The 13,167-nt window shown below is 38.4% G+C and overlaps 1 protein-coding gene across 1 annotated transcript in view; it reads right to left on the bottom strand.

Moving 5' to 3' along the window:
• The window catches only part of herc2 (HECT and RLD domain containing E3 ubiquitin protein ligase 2), a 104,571-nt gene that overhangs the window by 55,027 nt on the left and 36,377 nt on the right, over positions 1 to 13,167 (bottom strand). The window contains exons 19-36 of the mRNA XM_056460167.1: positions 11,935 to 12,113; positions 11,208 to 11,392; positions 10,957 to 11,121; positions 10,118 to 10,303; positions 9,704 to 9,874; positions 9,509 to 9,612; positions 9,272 to 9,422; positions 8,171 to 8,385; positions 7,882 to 8,014; positions 6,594 to 6,721; positions 5,284 to 5,479; positions 5,073 to 5,203; positions 3,998 to 4,174; positions 3,757 to 3,897; positions 3,412 to 3,559; positions 2,621 to 2,812; positions 1,848 to 2,035; positions 639 to 831 (exon numbers count right to left, since the gene is read on the bottom strand). Of these exons, the coding sequence (XP_056316142.1) occupies positions 639 to 831; positions 1,848 to 2,035; positions 2,621 to 2,812; positions 3,412 to 3,559; positions 3,757 to 3,897; positions 3,998 to 4,174; positions 5,073 to 5,203; positions 5,284 to 5,479; positions 6,594 to 6,721; positions 7,882 to 8,014; positions 8,171 to 8,385; positions 9,272 to 9,422; positions 9,509 to 9,612; positions 9,704 to 9,874; positions 10,118 to 10,303; positions 10,957 to 11,121; positions 11,208 to 11,392; positions 11,935 to 12,113 (2,983 nt within the window). The remainder of the gene's footprint in view (positions 1 to 638; positions 832 to 1,847; positions 2,036 to 2,620; positions 2,813 to 3,411; positions 3,560 to 3,756; positions 3,898 to 3,997; positions 4,175 to 5,072; positions 5,204 to 5,283; positions 5,480 to 6,593; positions 6,722 to 7,881; positions 8,015 to 8,170; positions 8,386 to 9,271; positions 9,423 to 9,508; positions 9,613 to 9,703; positions 9,875 to 10,117; positions 10,304 to 10,956; positions 11,122 to 11,207; positions 11,393 to 11,934; positions 12,114 to 13,167) is intronic.

Below are 13,167 nucleotides of genomic sequence, written 5' to 3'. Positions count from 1 at the left end.
TCCATTCATTCCACCAATGTAAAAAGCAACTCTACGCCTTTGGTTAAATAAATATTACAGGTTCTAACCAAGAATTTTAAAATCAAATCCATCTGAAGGACTTACCAACAAGCAAAGCACAAACAAAACAGCATAGCTTCTGGTTCACGAAATAACTCACTCATTCTAAACACTTCTTCAAGGTTATATTAGTTGACTAATGTAAAGTAGTTGGAGTATGTTGTCAAAAGTATTGAGTTCAGTGTGCCATGTATATCAGTCTATCCATCGGTGGATTGCTCGTATGTCAGCTCATAGACAGTCCAGCTGATTGACGTGACTTTGAAATGCTCTAGTGTATGCAGTGTTTGCACTTGGTGAACAGTGGTAAAGAGTGGTAAACTGATGACCTTCACCGCCAATAGCAATGATTTTAGTTGAGCATGTAAAAACAATGGCCAATCTGCATCAAGAATGTGCCCAAATGTTAGCAGGAAATGTACATTATTTACATTTATTCATATTTCAGTACTGATTGATACCAGACTAGATCCTTTTGACAACCCTAATACAAGGAATAGTCAATGAGGGTATATGGGTTACTTTCAGATACAGCACATGTTTTCTGGAACAACACAGTGTTTGAATGCAGCACAAACCTGTGTCATCCTCAGTGTCAGAATCTTCGGTGGCTGGTTGGGTGGCAGGTGGCGGCTCAGCCAGTTTAAGGTCATACTTGCCCTCTTTGCCCATCCTGTAGGAATTGGTGCTGCCGGTGTCCCATTGGACTCTTATCCAGCCATCTTCTCCCAACTCCCCAATCACACGACCCAGGCCTGGTGATGGGCCATCCTAACACACACCACAAAAATGTTTAAACTTCACTGCTGAAAGTCCAAACACTAAAGAGCAAACCCATCGATAAGGGAGATGTAGCATGCACTGCACTTTAACCAAATCTTTACTTAAACAATATCGCCTGCCTACAATAATTTTCCACCAACAGTGAAACTACGTGTACACCTTTTTGACTGTGTACTTGTCTATCTGTGCCTACATGTGTGTAATGCGTGTTTTTTTTTCCTTAACACATTTATTGTCTTTCACGCATTTATCATCTTTTACATGACTTTCAACATTGCTAATAGTATCTTGTTTTGTTTTTGGAGTATGTTGTTGTATTTTGCACTGTCTGGAGCCAGCACCTAAGCTTTTCACCCATCATAGTACACGTGCCGCTGATGATGTGAGAATAAAAGTGATTTGATTTGATCACATCAAACACCCTCATACCGTTGAAAGACACCTTTTTTTGAATGGTTTACTAATGACCGTGAGTGTTTTACGCACTGCTTGTGCACCCTGTGGGCCTAGCGTTTTAACCATCTGATACTCTTCACTTTTGCTATAGTAATTTGTGCACCAGCAGTTGAAAAAAGTCAACTCAGAGAGGAAAAATATTATATTATAGCACTATATTAGTCATTTTTGCTTTTTCATTATTCAATTAAATGAAAGCAGAGGCAGGGTTTCCGTTAAGGTGACAGCATTGTTAGTGTTGTCGACCACGGAGACTTTTAAAGATGGAGGAGAGACTAGAGCTTGCTATTTCCAGTTATCCGGAGCTGTGGGACTTTACAATTCTTTAATATCACAATTCTAACAATATCAACACCAGCGCTCGCGCACAATACACAGCGGATTCAGTGGTTGCCTAGCAATATAAAAAGTGCAGAACACTTCTTATTTTCTTGTCAACAAAAAAACTGGGTTTTTGCACCTTGCGTTCTCAAAACGGAAAAGCTACTCGATGTGTTTGGCCCCTAAATATAAAAGTTTACACTCAAATGGAAACAGCTCTCACTCACCTGGTCCCCCCATTTCCAGTCAGGACCTCTCATCACCCTTGTGCTGATCTTCATCATAGCTGCCAGCTCAGGGCCAGAGGCGGGCAGAGGGGTCGGAGCAGTCTCCTTTCTGGACTCTTCCAGAACAGTGGCAGAGCCTCCATGAGCTACAGAGGTCAGCTCCTCCTCACTGCTATCACAGCTAGGACCTGTACAATACATTGGCACCACATTTATTTCAAGAAAACCAAGAGCAATATATAAACATAACTCCTGGCACTACAAAACAAAATCTGCATGACACCACAGAACAGAAAAAATGTAATGGCACATATGTATGACAGGATTTCTCTGTTAAATCAAAACAATAGATTGCAATATTCACAGTAGACACATTCAAACGCACCCCATATTTCCATATCAACATGTGTGTCTGAAAAAAAGACAACGTTCTTATCATGAAAGTCACAGTTAATACATAGAGAACAAGTAATTCCAGAGCAAATAGGACTTGATGGTACATGCAAGCCTAATTCATTAAAGTTGTAAACATAATAGATTTCTTTTTCTACTGTAGAACCAACAAGAACTAAAAATTGCATTGCTGGCGGTCAGCGCCAGCTTATGTGTAGGCATAAATCTGCAAAGGCAATCAATTATTGTGTGTTTGGGTGAAAGCACAGTTTGTCAGCAATTTACCTTGCTTTATCGCATCACAATGAGTGTGAAACAGCCGTTACACTATACAATACAGAGCACAACTGCTCTATGAAGTAAACAGAAAGGATGCTGACCAATGAGTCGGAGGACACTCTGGGTGAGGGCGAGGATGCCAGAGTTCAGCAGGAGGCTAAGGCTGTTGGCTCCATGTTTGAGAGTGAGCATATGGAGCATAGCCAGCAGGAAGCGTGCCTGAGGGATGGTACCCAGACTGGGGCCTGCTGGGTTCTCATTAGTGATTGTCTGGAGTGGAACTGGTTGCACACCTAAAGGGGAGGAAACAGCAGTCAAGTCTGGTAAAATATATTACATTATACTTAAAGGAATAAGTCGTTTTCAAGGTATACCACAGTTTGGAAAACTCAAGGTTTTAAAACCAAAAACGATTTTCTGTTATACCGTTTCTAAGGTATGTGTTACATTTTTTATATACTTTTTTTTTTTAGGACAACAGTATCCCCAGCAGAAAAGATATCCAAAGATTCCATTTTAAATTGTAAAGAAATCTGTGTTTTTAAAACAAATAAAGAGAGAAAAATGTCAAAGATTCGTTTGAATTATTTAGCTTGACATGTTTATTGCTCCAAAATATTGTAAATGTTTCTCAACATAAAATACATATTGTGTTCAAAAGGGGAAAAAAAGTTGTAGTTTTTACCAATATATTTAAAAAGAAGATACTTTAGAGTAGTCATTACAATACCGAGATACTGTGAAATTTTTATCCAAGGTTATCGTACAGTCAGAATCATAAACTGGCCCATGCCTGCTCTGCAGACTGGAGTAATCGCTACTGAAAATTCATCTTAAGTTATCATTATCAAATTCATGCTAGAATGAAATTAAAGTTCTTGATCTTACATACCCAGTTCCTTGAACTTGACGCTAGCCTCCAACAAGATGTTGCGGACATTCTGGATGGACCAGGCATAGAGTTTCCCAAACGTCACCTCCAGTAGCATGCGGTTGAATGGAGGAATGAGATCTACATCCTTTAGACAGTCAGCCAAAGGCTCTCTATTAAGGCAAAAAAGATAAAAAAACATAAAAACAAGCATACACAATGTACATGATTGTGTAAAAGAATACTCTAATGTGTTGCAAAACACAATAGAATCTACAAAAACATTTAAATATAACAACAACAACAAACATCCTGCTTAAATTGAAGTGTTTGCTGTTTGAAGACACATGGGTTATATTATTTTACTTGCCCAATGTTGGTCCCTTCAGGTATGACTCTCTGCCAGCCACAAAGCATGGCGTACTGTACAGAGGGCAGGAGGAAGTTTTTAGATGCCAGCTTCAACATGGTGTCAATACCCTCCAGGCGGACCTCAGCTCTCTCCAGCTGCACACAATAATGCAAGTTAAATAATCCTTTTACATTCAGAGCTGTTATTTGAGCATACCTGAGACATGTGGGAGAGGTTGAAGTCTGCATTAAATACCTGTTTAAGGAGGCACTTTCTAATCTTCTCCACATCCAGCGGCTCCTCCTTTAAAGAAAACTCAACGATGGTGCTCATGAGGCTGGATTGAGAGAAAGAGCCCTGAACGCTGTGCCTTAACCAGCGGTACTTCTGAACGCTGCCAATGGTGTTTAGCAGAGGCTGCCACTTATCCTGCTACAGGAGCCAAAAAATGTTATAATTAATATATATATATATATTATGTTCGAAAAACAATGCTGTTGCAAAGGAAGTTATATGTTTTTTTAACTCATCTTAATTATAAAAATACCAGATATTTGAAGATATTCAAGAAATATGCTAAGTGAACATACTTGTTTATCTGAAAAACAATGCTGAGATCAGATATTCTCCTTTCAAAATGTGTGTTTTGTATCAGAATGTTAGTCTTTGTTTTGGTTTGTTTAACTTTGCCTACTGCCATTTTACTCAATTATATTTCAGCACCCCAGGTTGTCTTGACTGAAAACAGTACATTTCATTAATAAAGGTTGGCTCAATGAATGCAGATGCAGCCAAAAACTCCAGAGGGCAGTAGCAGCCTCCTAAATGAGATGCGAATTTATTAGATGGTGTTTAATTAACAAATAATGCAAATATTACAGATGTAAACATTAGCTGAGTAGCTTGTATTGTAAAGTGGGTCGCACACCAGATGCGCCACATGTCCTGTCTTTACATGGTTGTGTATGGGTTGCTAAGCAATGCGAACAAGTCATGAATGACATCGCCGATGTGCCTACCCTCATAGAAAATGGTTTACAATTCTAAAAGGCATAGTGCGTCACAATGTGGCACAGGACAGCGTGTCTGATGTGTGACCCAATTATCAGACACACTTACTAATGTTTGTGTCATCAATCTGGTAGCCTGCATGTGAATTAAGTGGTTGGCAGGAGATCGGGTGAAAAAAACATTCTCCAATATTTTGAATTTGGATTGCAATACCTATGTCAACCACTAGGTGGGTGTAAATCCTACATGCTGCACCTTTGAAGTAATTCTGAAAGGACACTAATAGTATGTAGAAAATAGTAAATAGAAAGTGGCAAACCTTTGCAGATTTGACAGTTGTTTGTTTTTTGTCAACAGGGGTGGGGCTTAGAGGAGCAGGTGGTTCCTCATTGGTCCCTTCCCTCTCCATCTTGCACTCCTCGAGATCAGCTGACTCAGACTTTTTAGGCACTGAAAGATCAAGCAAAACATGCTATAATTACAGACTCTACATCCTTACACACGTTTAAATCATTGGTTAGACTCATCACCTCTCTTTTTGCGGCGATCTCTGATCAGTTTCTGCGTGATTCTCTTCCAGCGAGGCTGAGAGCTCAGCAGCTTCAGTTTGGAAACAATGGACAGGTCATTACTGACGGCAGGCCGGAGTTCATTAAACAGGAAACGCAGCCTCTCGATAACTGGAGCGCACACCTCTTTATAAGAACGACCCTGTTCCTGGTGTGTCTATACAAGGAACAGAAAAGATCAGAAAGCTAACGTTAATGAAAATTATATGTTGTAAGCTAAAGACCATTTTAATGTGGTCACGTCATTGACCCATGAACATTTCCTGCTTGTTATCAAACTATTTCATAACTGTAACAAAAAGCACTTCAATCTTAACTTAATGTAAAAACAGCTATCATAACATTGTTTATCAATATGTGGCTCTTTTTGGATTCTCGGAAGCTATAGAAATTAAAAATGTAAAACAGGAATTACATTGGGACCATTGTTTTCGTTTACATCCCTCAAAATGGTCTATACAAATCATCATCATCAATTATCATGATGCAAACAACCAGAGAGACATTATATGCTTCATTCATTCATTCATTCATTTTTTTTTTCGGCTTAGTCCCTTTACTAATCCGGGGTCGCCACAGTGGAATGAACCGCCAACTTATCCAGCATGTTTTACGCAGCGGATGCCCTTCCAGCTGCAACCCATCTCTGGGAAACATCCATACACACTCATTCACACACATACTGTACACTACGGTCAATTTAGCCTACCCAATTCACCTGTACCACATGTCTTTGAAACCGGACACCGGAGGAAACCCACGCGAACGCAGGGAGAACATGCAAACTTGTGAAACGCCAACTGACCCAGCCGAGGCTTGAACCAGCGACCTTCTTGCTGTGAGAGGCACTCAAACTGGGTTTGAGTGAAGCATATAATGGGATGACGCAGTGGCACTACCTACTGTGCTACTGCGTCGCCCCATTATATGCTTCACTCAAACCCAGTTTACTTGTGTATTTAAAGATTTTTACACAGCCTCAATTGGTTGCCCACCTTTATGAATTATTTTTTCTGTTAAACACAAAATGATATATTTTGAAGTATGTTCAAGCAAAATATACACTATGGAAGTCAATGGTTATAGGTCACCAACATTAAACAAACTTTTCTTTTGTGTCCAACAGAAGATATGATCACACAATTTTCATTTATTTGTATTTTCGCAAAATGTAACGTGTCATTTAAAATTGAATCCCAAAGGTTACAACTAAAATAATTGAACACTACAATAAAATAATCATTCATGAATAATCTTATTCAAATGCTCACTTTTATCAACGAACACTTGGCCTGATACACCATTCGACACACATCAATCACAGATTTCGGTAGGGACCTCTGTTTCCCCTGGTCCACACCCAAGGCACATTGATCAACCAGGGAGAGAGCGACATGACCTGCCCAGGAACACAAATAACTCTTTCAATTAACAAAATAGTTTAATTAAATAATTGTAGAAATAGACCGTTAAAAATAAACCAGCAACATGACCTAAAAAAAACAATATAATATAATATACACTCACCGGCCACTTTATTAGGTACACCTTACTAGTACCTTGTCCCTTTTGCTTTCAGAACTGCCTTAATCCTTCGTGGCATAGATTCAACAAGGTACTGCAAATATTCCTGAGATTTTGATCCATACTGACATGATAGCATCACACAGTTGCTGCAGATTTGTCATGATGCGAATCTTCCATTCCACCACATCCCAAAGGTGCTCTATTGGATTGAGAACATGTGACTGTGGAGGCCACTTGAGTACAGTGAACTCATTGCTAAATTCTGACCCTACCATCCGAATGTCGCAGCAACAATTGAGACTCATCAGACCAGGCAATGTTTTTCCAATCTTCTATTGTTCAAATTTGGTGTCCCTGTGCATATTGTAGCCTTAGTTTCCTGTTCTTAGCTGACAAGAGTGGTACCCGGTATGGATTTCTGCTGCTGTAGCCCATCTGCCTCAATGTTCGATGTGTTGCGCGTTCAGAGATGCTCTTCTGCTTACCTCGGTTGTAAACGAGTGGTTATTTGAGTTACAGTTGCCTTTCTATCAGCTCGAACCAGTCTGGCCATTCTTCATTTGCGCTCACAGAACTGCACCTTACTGGATAGTTGCTCTTTTTTAGACCATTCTCTGTAAACCCTAGAGATGGTTGTGTGTGAAAATCCCAGTATGTTTCTGAAATACTCAGACCAGGCCATCTGGCACCAACAACCATGCCACGTTCGACATCACTTAAATTACCTTTCTTCTCCATTCTGATGCTCGGTTTGAACTGCAGCAGATCATCTTGACCATGTCTACATGCCTAAATGGATTGAGTTGCTGTCATGTGATTGGCTGATTAGAAATTTGCATTAACGAGTAGTTGAACAGGTGTACCTAATAAAGTGGCCGGTGAGTGTATAATATATAATAATAGACAGCAAAAAGAATAATGAATCGAGGTGTTATATGCACAGCGCTGTTTTTAGTTCAAAGAGTAAAAATAAAGAAACTATACATAGATTTTAGCCTCTGCCATTCAAACAACAAACGATTTCTAGCCTACCAAGGTCCTGATGCTTAAGAAGGCAGCAGAGCAGCAGGCGGCCCACTTCCTCCACAGGATGTTCTGGTGGAAAAGTGATGGGAGTGATGAGATGATACTGTTTACAGCACCTCTCGATTTGGCATAAAAAGTCCTGTAGCAAATAAAAATAACAATTCAGTCATTAATAATCAGAACATGCCACGTTATCTTGAATTGACTCTGATTAACAACTAAATATTTGGATTTACGAAGAGAAAGAGCTGTATAATACATAATATTAAATGAGGAGCAAAATAAATTATTTAACCTTCACAGTGTGGTCCTGGGTGGTGTTGTCAGCGATGGCCTGCAAAAAGGGCTGGGCGTGATCACTCAGGGTGATTCTGCGGCAGTACAGTTTGGCTTTGTCAGGTGTGGTGGTCCCTGGAGAGCTACAGTGGTCCTCATCCTTCTCCTCATTATAATTATAGTGGATCTGACTGGTCTGAAGTCCACCAAAGAAAATAGATGACTGGAGCCATTCTGAAAGGTATAAGAGCAAGTGACTTTTTTATATGTGTGAGACAGGTCATTATCCTACATTACAGTACACTAAACAATGACTTTAAATTTTGATTACTTAATACTGAATGCGTGTCATTGTTATTACTTGGGGTTAGGGTTAAGAGTAGAGTAATATGCTGGCATTTAACTGTACCGCTTTAGTGCATTCCTGCATTGGGCTCTCACATATACTCTGTGCTTTCTCATAGCCGTGGTGGCAATTTCTCTCTGTCTTGCTCTGAACCCAGTTGACCAATCACAACAGACTGCCAATCACGGCAGATTAGCCTCACGCAAAAGAGGGGTTTGAAAACAAACAAAATCGCTAAACAAATCATATGGGAATCGTTGAGATAATTAGGTAAAAATAGACACATATAAGACAATGAAAGTGTTATTGATCCTGCATGTATATCTGTTGTTGGAGATTCCCAAAACCAAAATATGACCTTTTATAATGCAAAATAGGGGTTCTTTAAGCTGAATAATTAGATTACTGATGTCCATGTAAATGTAGTTATTGTTTATAATTATAAACATCCAAGATGATCAATTTGACTCATAAGCTTCGCTTCAATATGCTGTAAAAGTGAACTGAGTTCAGCCCTCATGTGTCGTTTGAGAAATTTGTCAATTCATTCAAATACATTTGACTTTTTCTTCATCTAATTTTCTTAGAGCTATGATTTAAACCACCTGATGGCTGTACCGATTGACCACCACAGTTAATTGACATGCTATGCATTCAAAGACCGAGCACATAAACAGTACACAGAGTAGAATGTCGCATGCTGTCATCTCCATGTTAATTAAGTTATGGCATGAATGCAGCTTGTTGACCTCTGAACTAAATGACTAGACTTACTGGCACATTCTAACTCTATGCGGGAGAGAGGGGTACTCATAGCCAGATATGAGGCATGTAGCCCCAGAAGCAGACCAAGGTTCCTCTCAGCATCTATAAGAGGAGAGGACAGGCTGCTCAGGTCAGGCGTTGTCACCATTTCCTGGTTGGGCTGAAGAAAGAGAGAACCAAGAGGAGAATGAAAACACTGAAAACACTTTTCGATAAAAGCAGGTTGAATACAAAAGTTAAACAGACCTCCATGTACTGTCCCACACAGAAAGCTTGCATGGACTCTCTGGTATCCTCAAATTGAAGGGCAGCTTCTAATGCCACCACAGGGTCTTCTCCTGCAAACTGGGCTGTGGGGGGAAAACATGACAATGGCATTTTTAATATTATTTTTCTGAAACAAAATGTAAGTGATAGGCATTTTAAAACTTGCAGGCATACCAAGAATGCTGTTCCCAGTTAGAGTCTGAGCTTGAAAGTCCTTAATGTCATAGACCTTCCCATCAATTACAGTCCAGAAGCCACCATCTTTGTTGTGATTCTCCAGGTCAGCTTTGCGGATGAGTGACACTTCCTCATTGTTCTTTGAGCTCGGCCCATTGAAAAAGAAACCTGCAAAGAAAGAGAGGTCACAGCTACTGTATCCATCCCTTACAGAAATATCACACGAGTTTCATCATAACATCACAACTCGCAAGACAACTTTCACCTAGATGAGAAATCTCATCCCGATTTAATCTCGCGAGATCTAGTCATACAAGATCTCGTCACATCCCTAATATACTTTATTAGTATATAATTAGTTTATTAGTTTATAATTATTTATATATATAAATAAATAGATTTCTCGCATACCCATGAGTCCAGGCCAGGCAAGATCCTCATTATCATCTCTCTCTGTACCAGGGGCGAGATAGTTAAAACGGTCCAGGTGCTCTAGAAGAGCAGCGAGCAGAGGAATGGATCCAGTCTCTTGCATTAGTCCAGCATCATGGGTCAGCAGCAGCACGATGGAGACAATGAGCTCTGGTAGCAGAACACCTGGAAGATGAAAAAAACAGATAGTCTGCAAATGCATCACCTATTATTTTTAAGAAACATTGATCATGGGAAAAAAAAGAAGTAATTTAAAGAATCATTATTTGTAAATAGGCTAATTTTACAAGTCCCATAGATTTCAACGGTTGAGTTTTTACAATTTTTGTAATTTTCAGAACTTTTAGCTTAGCCTAGAAGTTGCGGGAGCACTTTTAGCTTAGCTTAGCATAAATAATTACATTTGATTAAACCAATAGCATCTTTCTTGCTCAAAAAAATAAATAAATAAATAAATAAAAATTAATTTAAAAAAAACCATTTCATTAATTTATTTTAAAAAATTAAAATTTAAACGAAAAAGTCTTTCAATAGTTTTCTTGAGCAAGATGCTAATGGTCTAATCCAATTCAATTATTTATGCTAAGCTAAGCTGAAAGTGCTCCCGTCAGACCCAGAGATCGGCTGAATGGATTAAAAAAAAAAGTTAAAACTCAACTGTTTAACTCTAGGGAAGTTGTAAAATGGGCCTATTTAAAAAAAAGAATAAAAAAAAAAGAGAAATGTTTGTTTAAAATGTGGATTTTCATAGAATTCATATTTGTCTCAAATAAAGTAAGGTAACAGATGGACATTAATGACATCGCCTTGCATTTTACCTGTAAGGTCTCCCTCAAGGACACGAGCCACCTCTGCAAAGTGACGATGGCTGTTGAGGGCAATGCTGGTGGCCACAGGAAGGATATCACCGATGTGTGTGCAAAGCAAAGCCATGTACTTCTTCAAAAGAGAGCCAACTCCCAGAATCTCTGAGTGACTCAAAGCTGTGACAATGAGAGACACTTCTCATTAGATGTTCAAATGGTATAGTTTCCATAATAAATTCCCCAAAATAAGTTATTTTACTTACTGTACCCTCCCACACCCACAGTGCCATTGACTCCGACATACAACTTGCAGACCAAAAGCCTCTGAAAGCGCAGCAGGAGGTCCAGAGAAGCTGAGCGCTCCTTGCTGACCTGCTCAGTGTCTTGACAATTTAAGATGCGTCGGGCCACATCCTTAAGCCGAGCTATGGTCTGTGAAGCAATGTTCCTTCATAACGAAGACACACAAAAACATGTTACTACAGGCAAATTCAGTTAGTTAGAAAAATAAGTAAGCTCTGAAAAAAAACCCCGAGACACCAAGTCAAGTCTTCACCAAACTTGGGATATTGTTAAGCGCTGGTCAGCTTAGCTTTTGTTATGCATTCAATAACATCTGAGCTAGTTGAATTGTCTAAGACTGACAGTGGTGAATGAGTTAGTGCATGAAAATAAAGGCAAAAGTGATGAAAGAGAATTCAAGATGGCAAAGACAGAAGGCTGCTGCAATATATCATCGATTTTATGTCATTGACGTCATTGATTATATTCATATTGACCTGACTTTCTTCACTCAAGAACTTCTTGGTTTACAGTTTGCATATGTGCAGTTTTAGATTCAATTTCCTTTTTGAATGATGAATATAGACAAAGGAACATACACAGTAGTTCGACTATAATCTTTACTGCGTCTTAGCTTTCAACTTTTTAGCCGACATCAGCCTGGTGTGTCAGGGCTTTAAGAATCTAAAAACTGAGTATCTGCAGTACCTGAGCAGCTGTTGGACAAGCTGGACCAATGGGAGGCTCTGTTTGTTGGCAGACTCATAGATGCCGGTGTTGATCAGGTCTTTGTCCAGTGTGGTGCGACAGCGATGCAGAGAAGAGGCGCTGGCTTCCTGCTCATCGATCTCCTTCTCCTTCTGAGCCTCTTTCTTTGCCTCAATATCCTAATAGAAGAAAACCAGAGAAAGCAGTTAACTGGAGAGTCAAAGCAAAGAACAAAAGCCAACACCAACGAAAACAAAAAACATGAAGCGAATCATAAAACCAAAGCATAAAAGTAAAACACAAAATGAAAACAAAACAACCCACAAAGCTATTCAAATAAAGGCAAACAAAAAAACACAACACTAAAAAAAAAACAAAATAGTGTAGATAGACACGGCTTGGAGAACAGATCTTTCCAGAACAATAATACAACAGAAACAAAACTGAAATAATAAGTGACAAAAACAATCCAAACCACAACAAAACAACCTTTAAAAAACAAAATACTCAAAAAAATACAAAATAGAAGAAAAAAAAAAGTGTTAAACAAGAGAAAAACAATCCAAACCACAACAAAACAACCTTTAAAAAAATACACAAAAAAATAAATGAAGAAAACAAGTGATAAACAAACAAGACAAAACAAAATACTCTACAAAAATAATAATAAATGAAGAAAAAAAGTGTTAAAAAAGACAAAAACAATCCAAACCATAACAAAACCTTTAAAAAAAATACACAAAAATATAAATGAAGAAAACAAGTGATAAACAAACAAGACAAAAACAATCTAAACCACAACAAAACAACCTAAAAAAACAAAATACTCTACAAAAATAATAATAAATGAAGAAAAAAAGTGATAAACAAGACAAAAACAATCCAAACCACAACAAAACAACCCTTGAAAAACAAAATACACAAAACAAAACTGAAGAAAAAAGTGAAAAACAAACAAGACAAAAACAATCTAAACAAAACAACCTTAAAAAATACTCAAAAAATTTCAAATAAAGAAAAAAAGTGATAAGTCAAAAACAATCTAAACCACAACAAAAAACTAAATGCACTAGAAATAAAACTAAATGAAGAAACAGAAAGACAAAAACAATCCATACAAACACAGCATAAAACACTTCACAAAACAAAAAACTGAAGAAAAAAAAAAAAACACCAAACAACAACCTTGTGTGTATAGTCATGTTTTGGATAACAGATTAGACCATTATGTAA

The sequence above is a fragment of the Danio aesculapii genome, chromosome 6, assembly GCF_903798145.1.
Source record: "Danio aesculapii chromosome 6, fDanAes4.1, whole genome shotgun sequence".
Taxonomy (NCBI): domain Eukaryota; kingdom Metazoa; phylum Chordata; class Actinopteri; order Cypriniformes; family Danionidae; genus Danio; species Danio aesculapii.
Note: the sequence above shows the minus strand (reverse complement) of the source record. Positions and strands in the feature narration are given on the sequence as shown.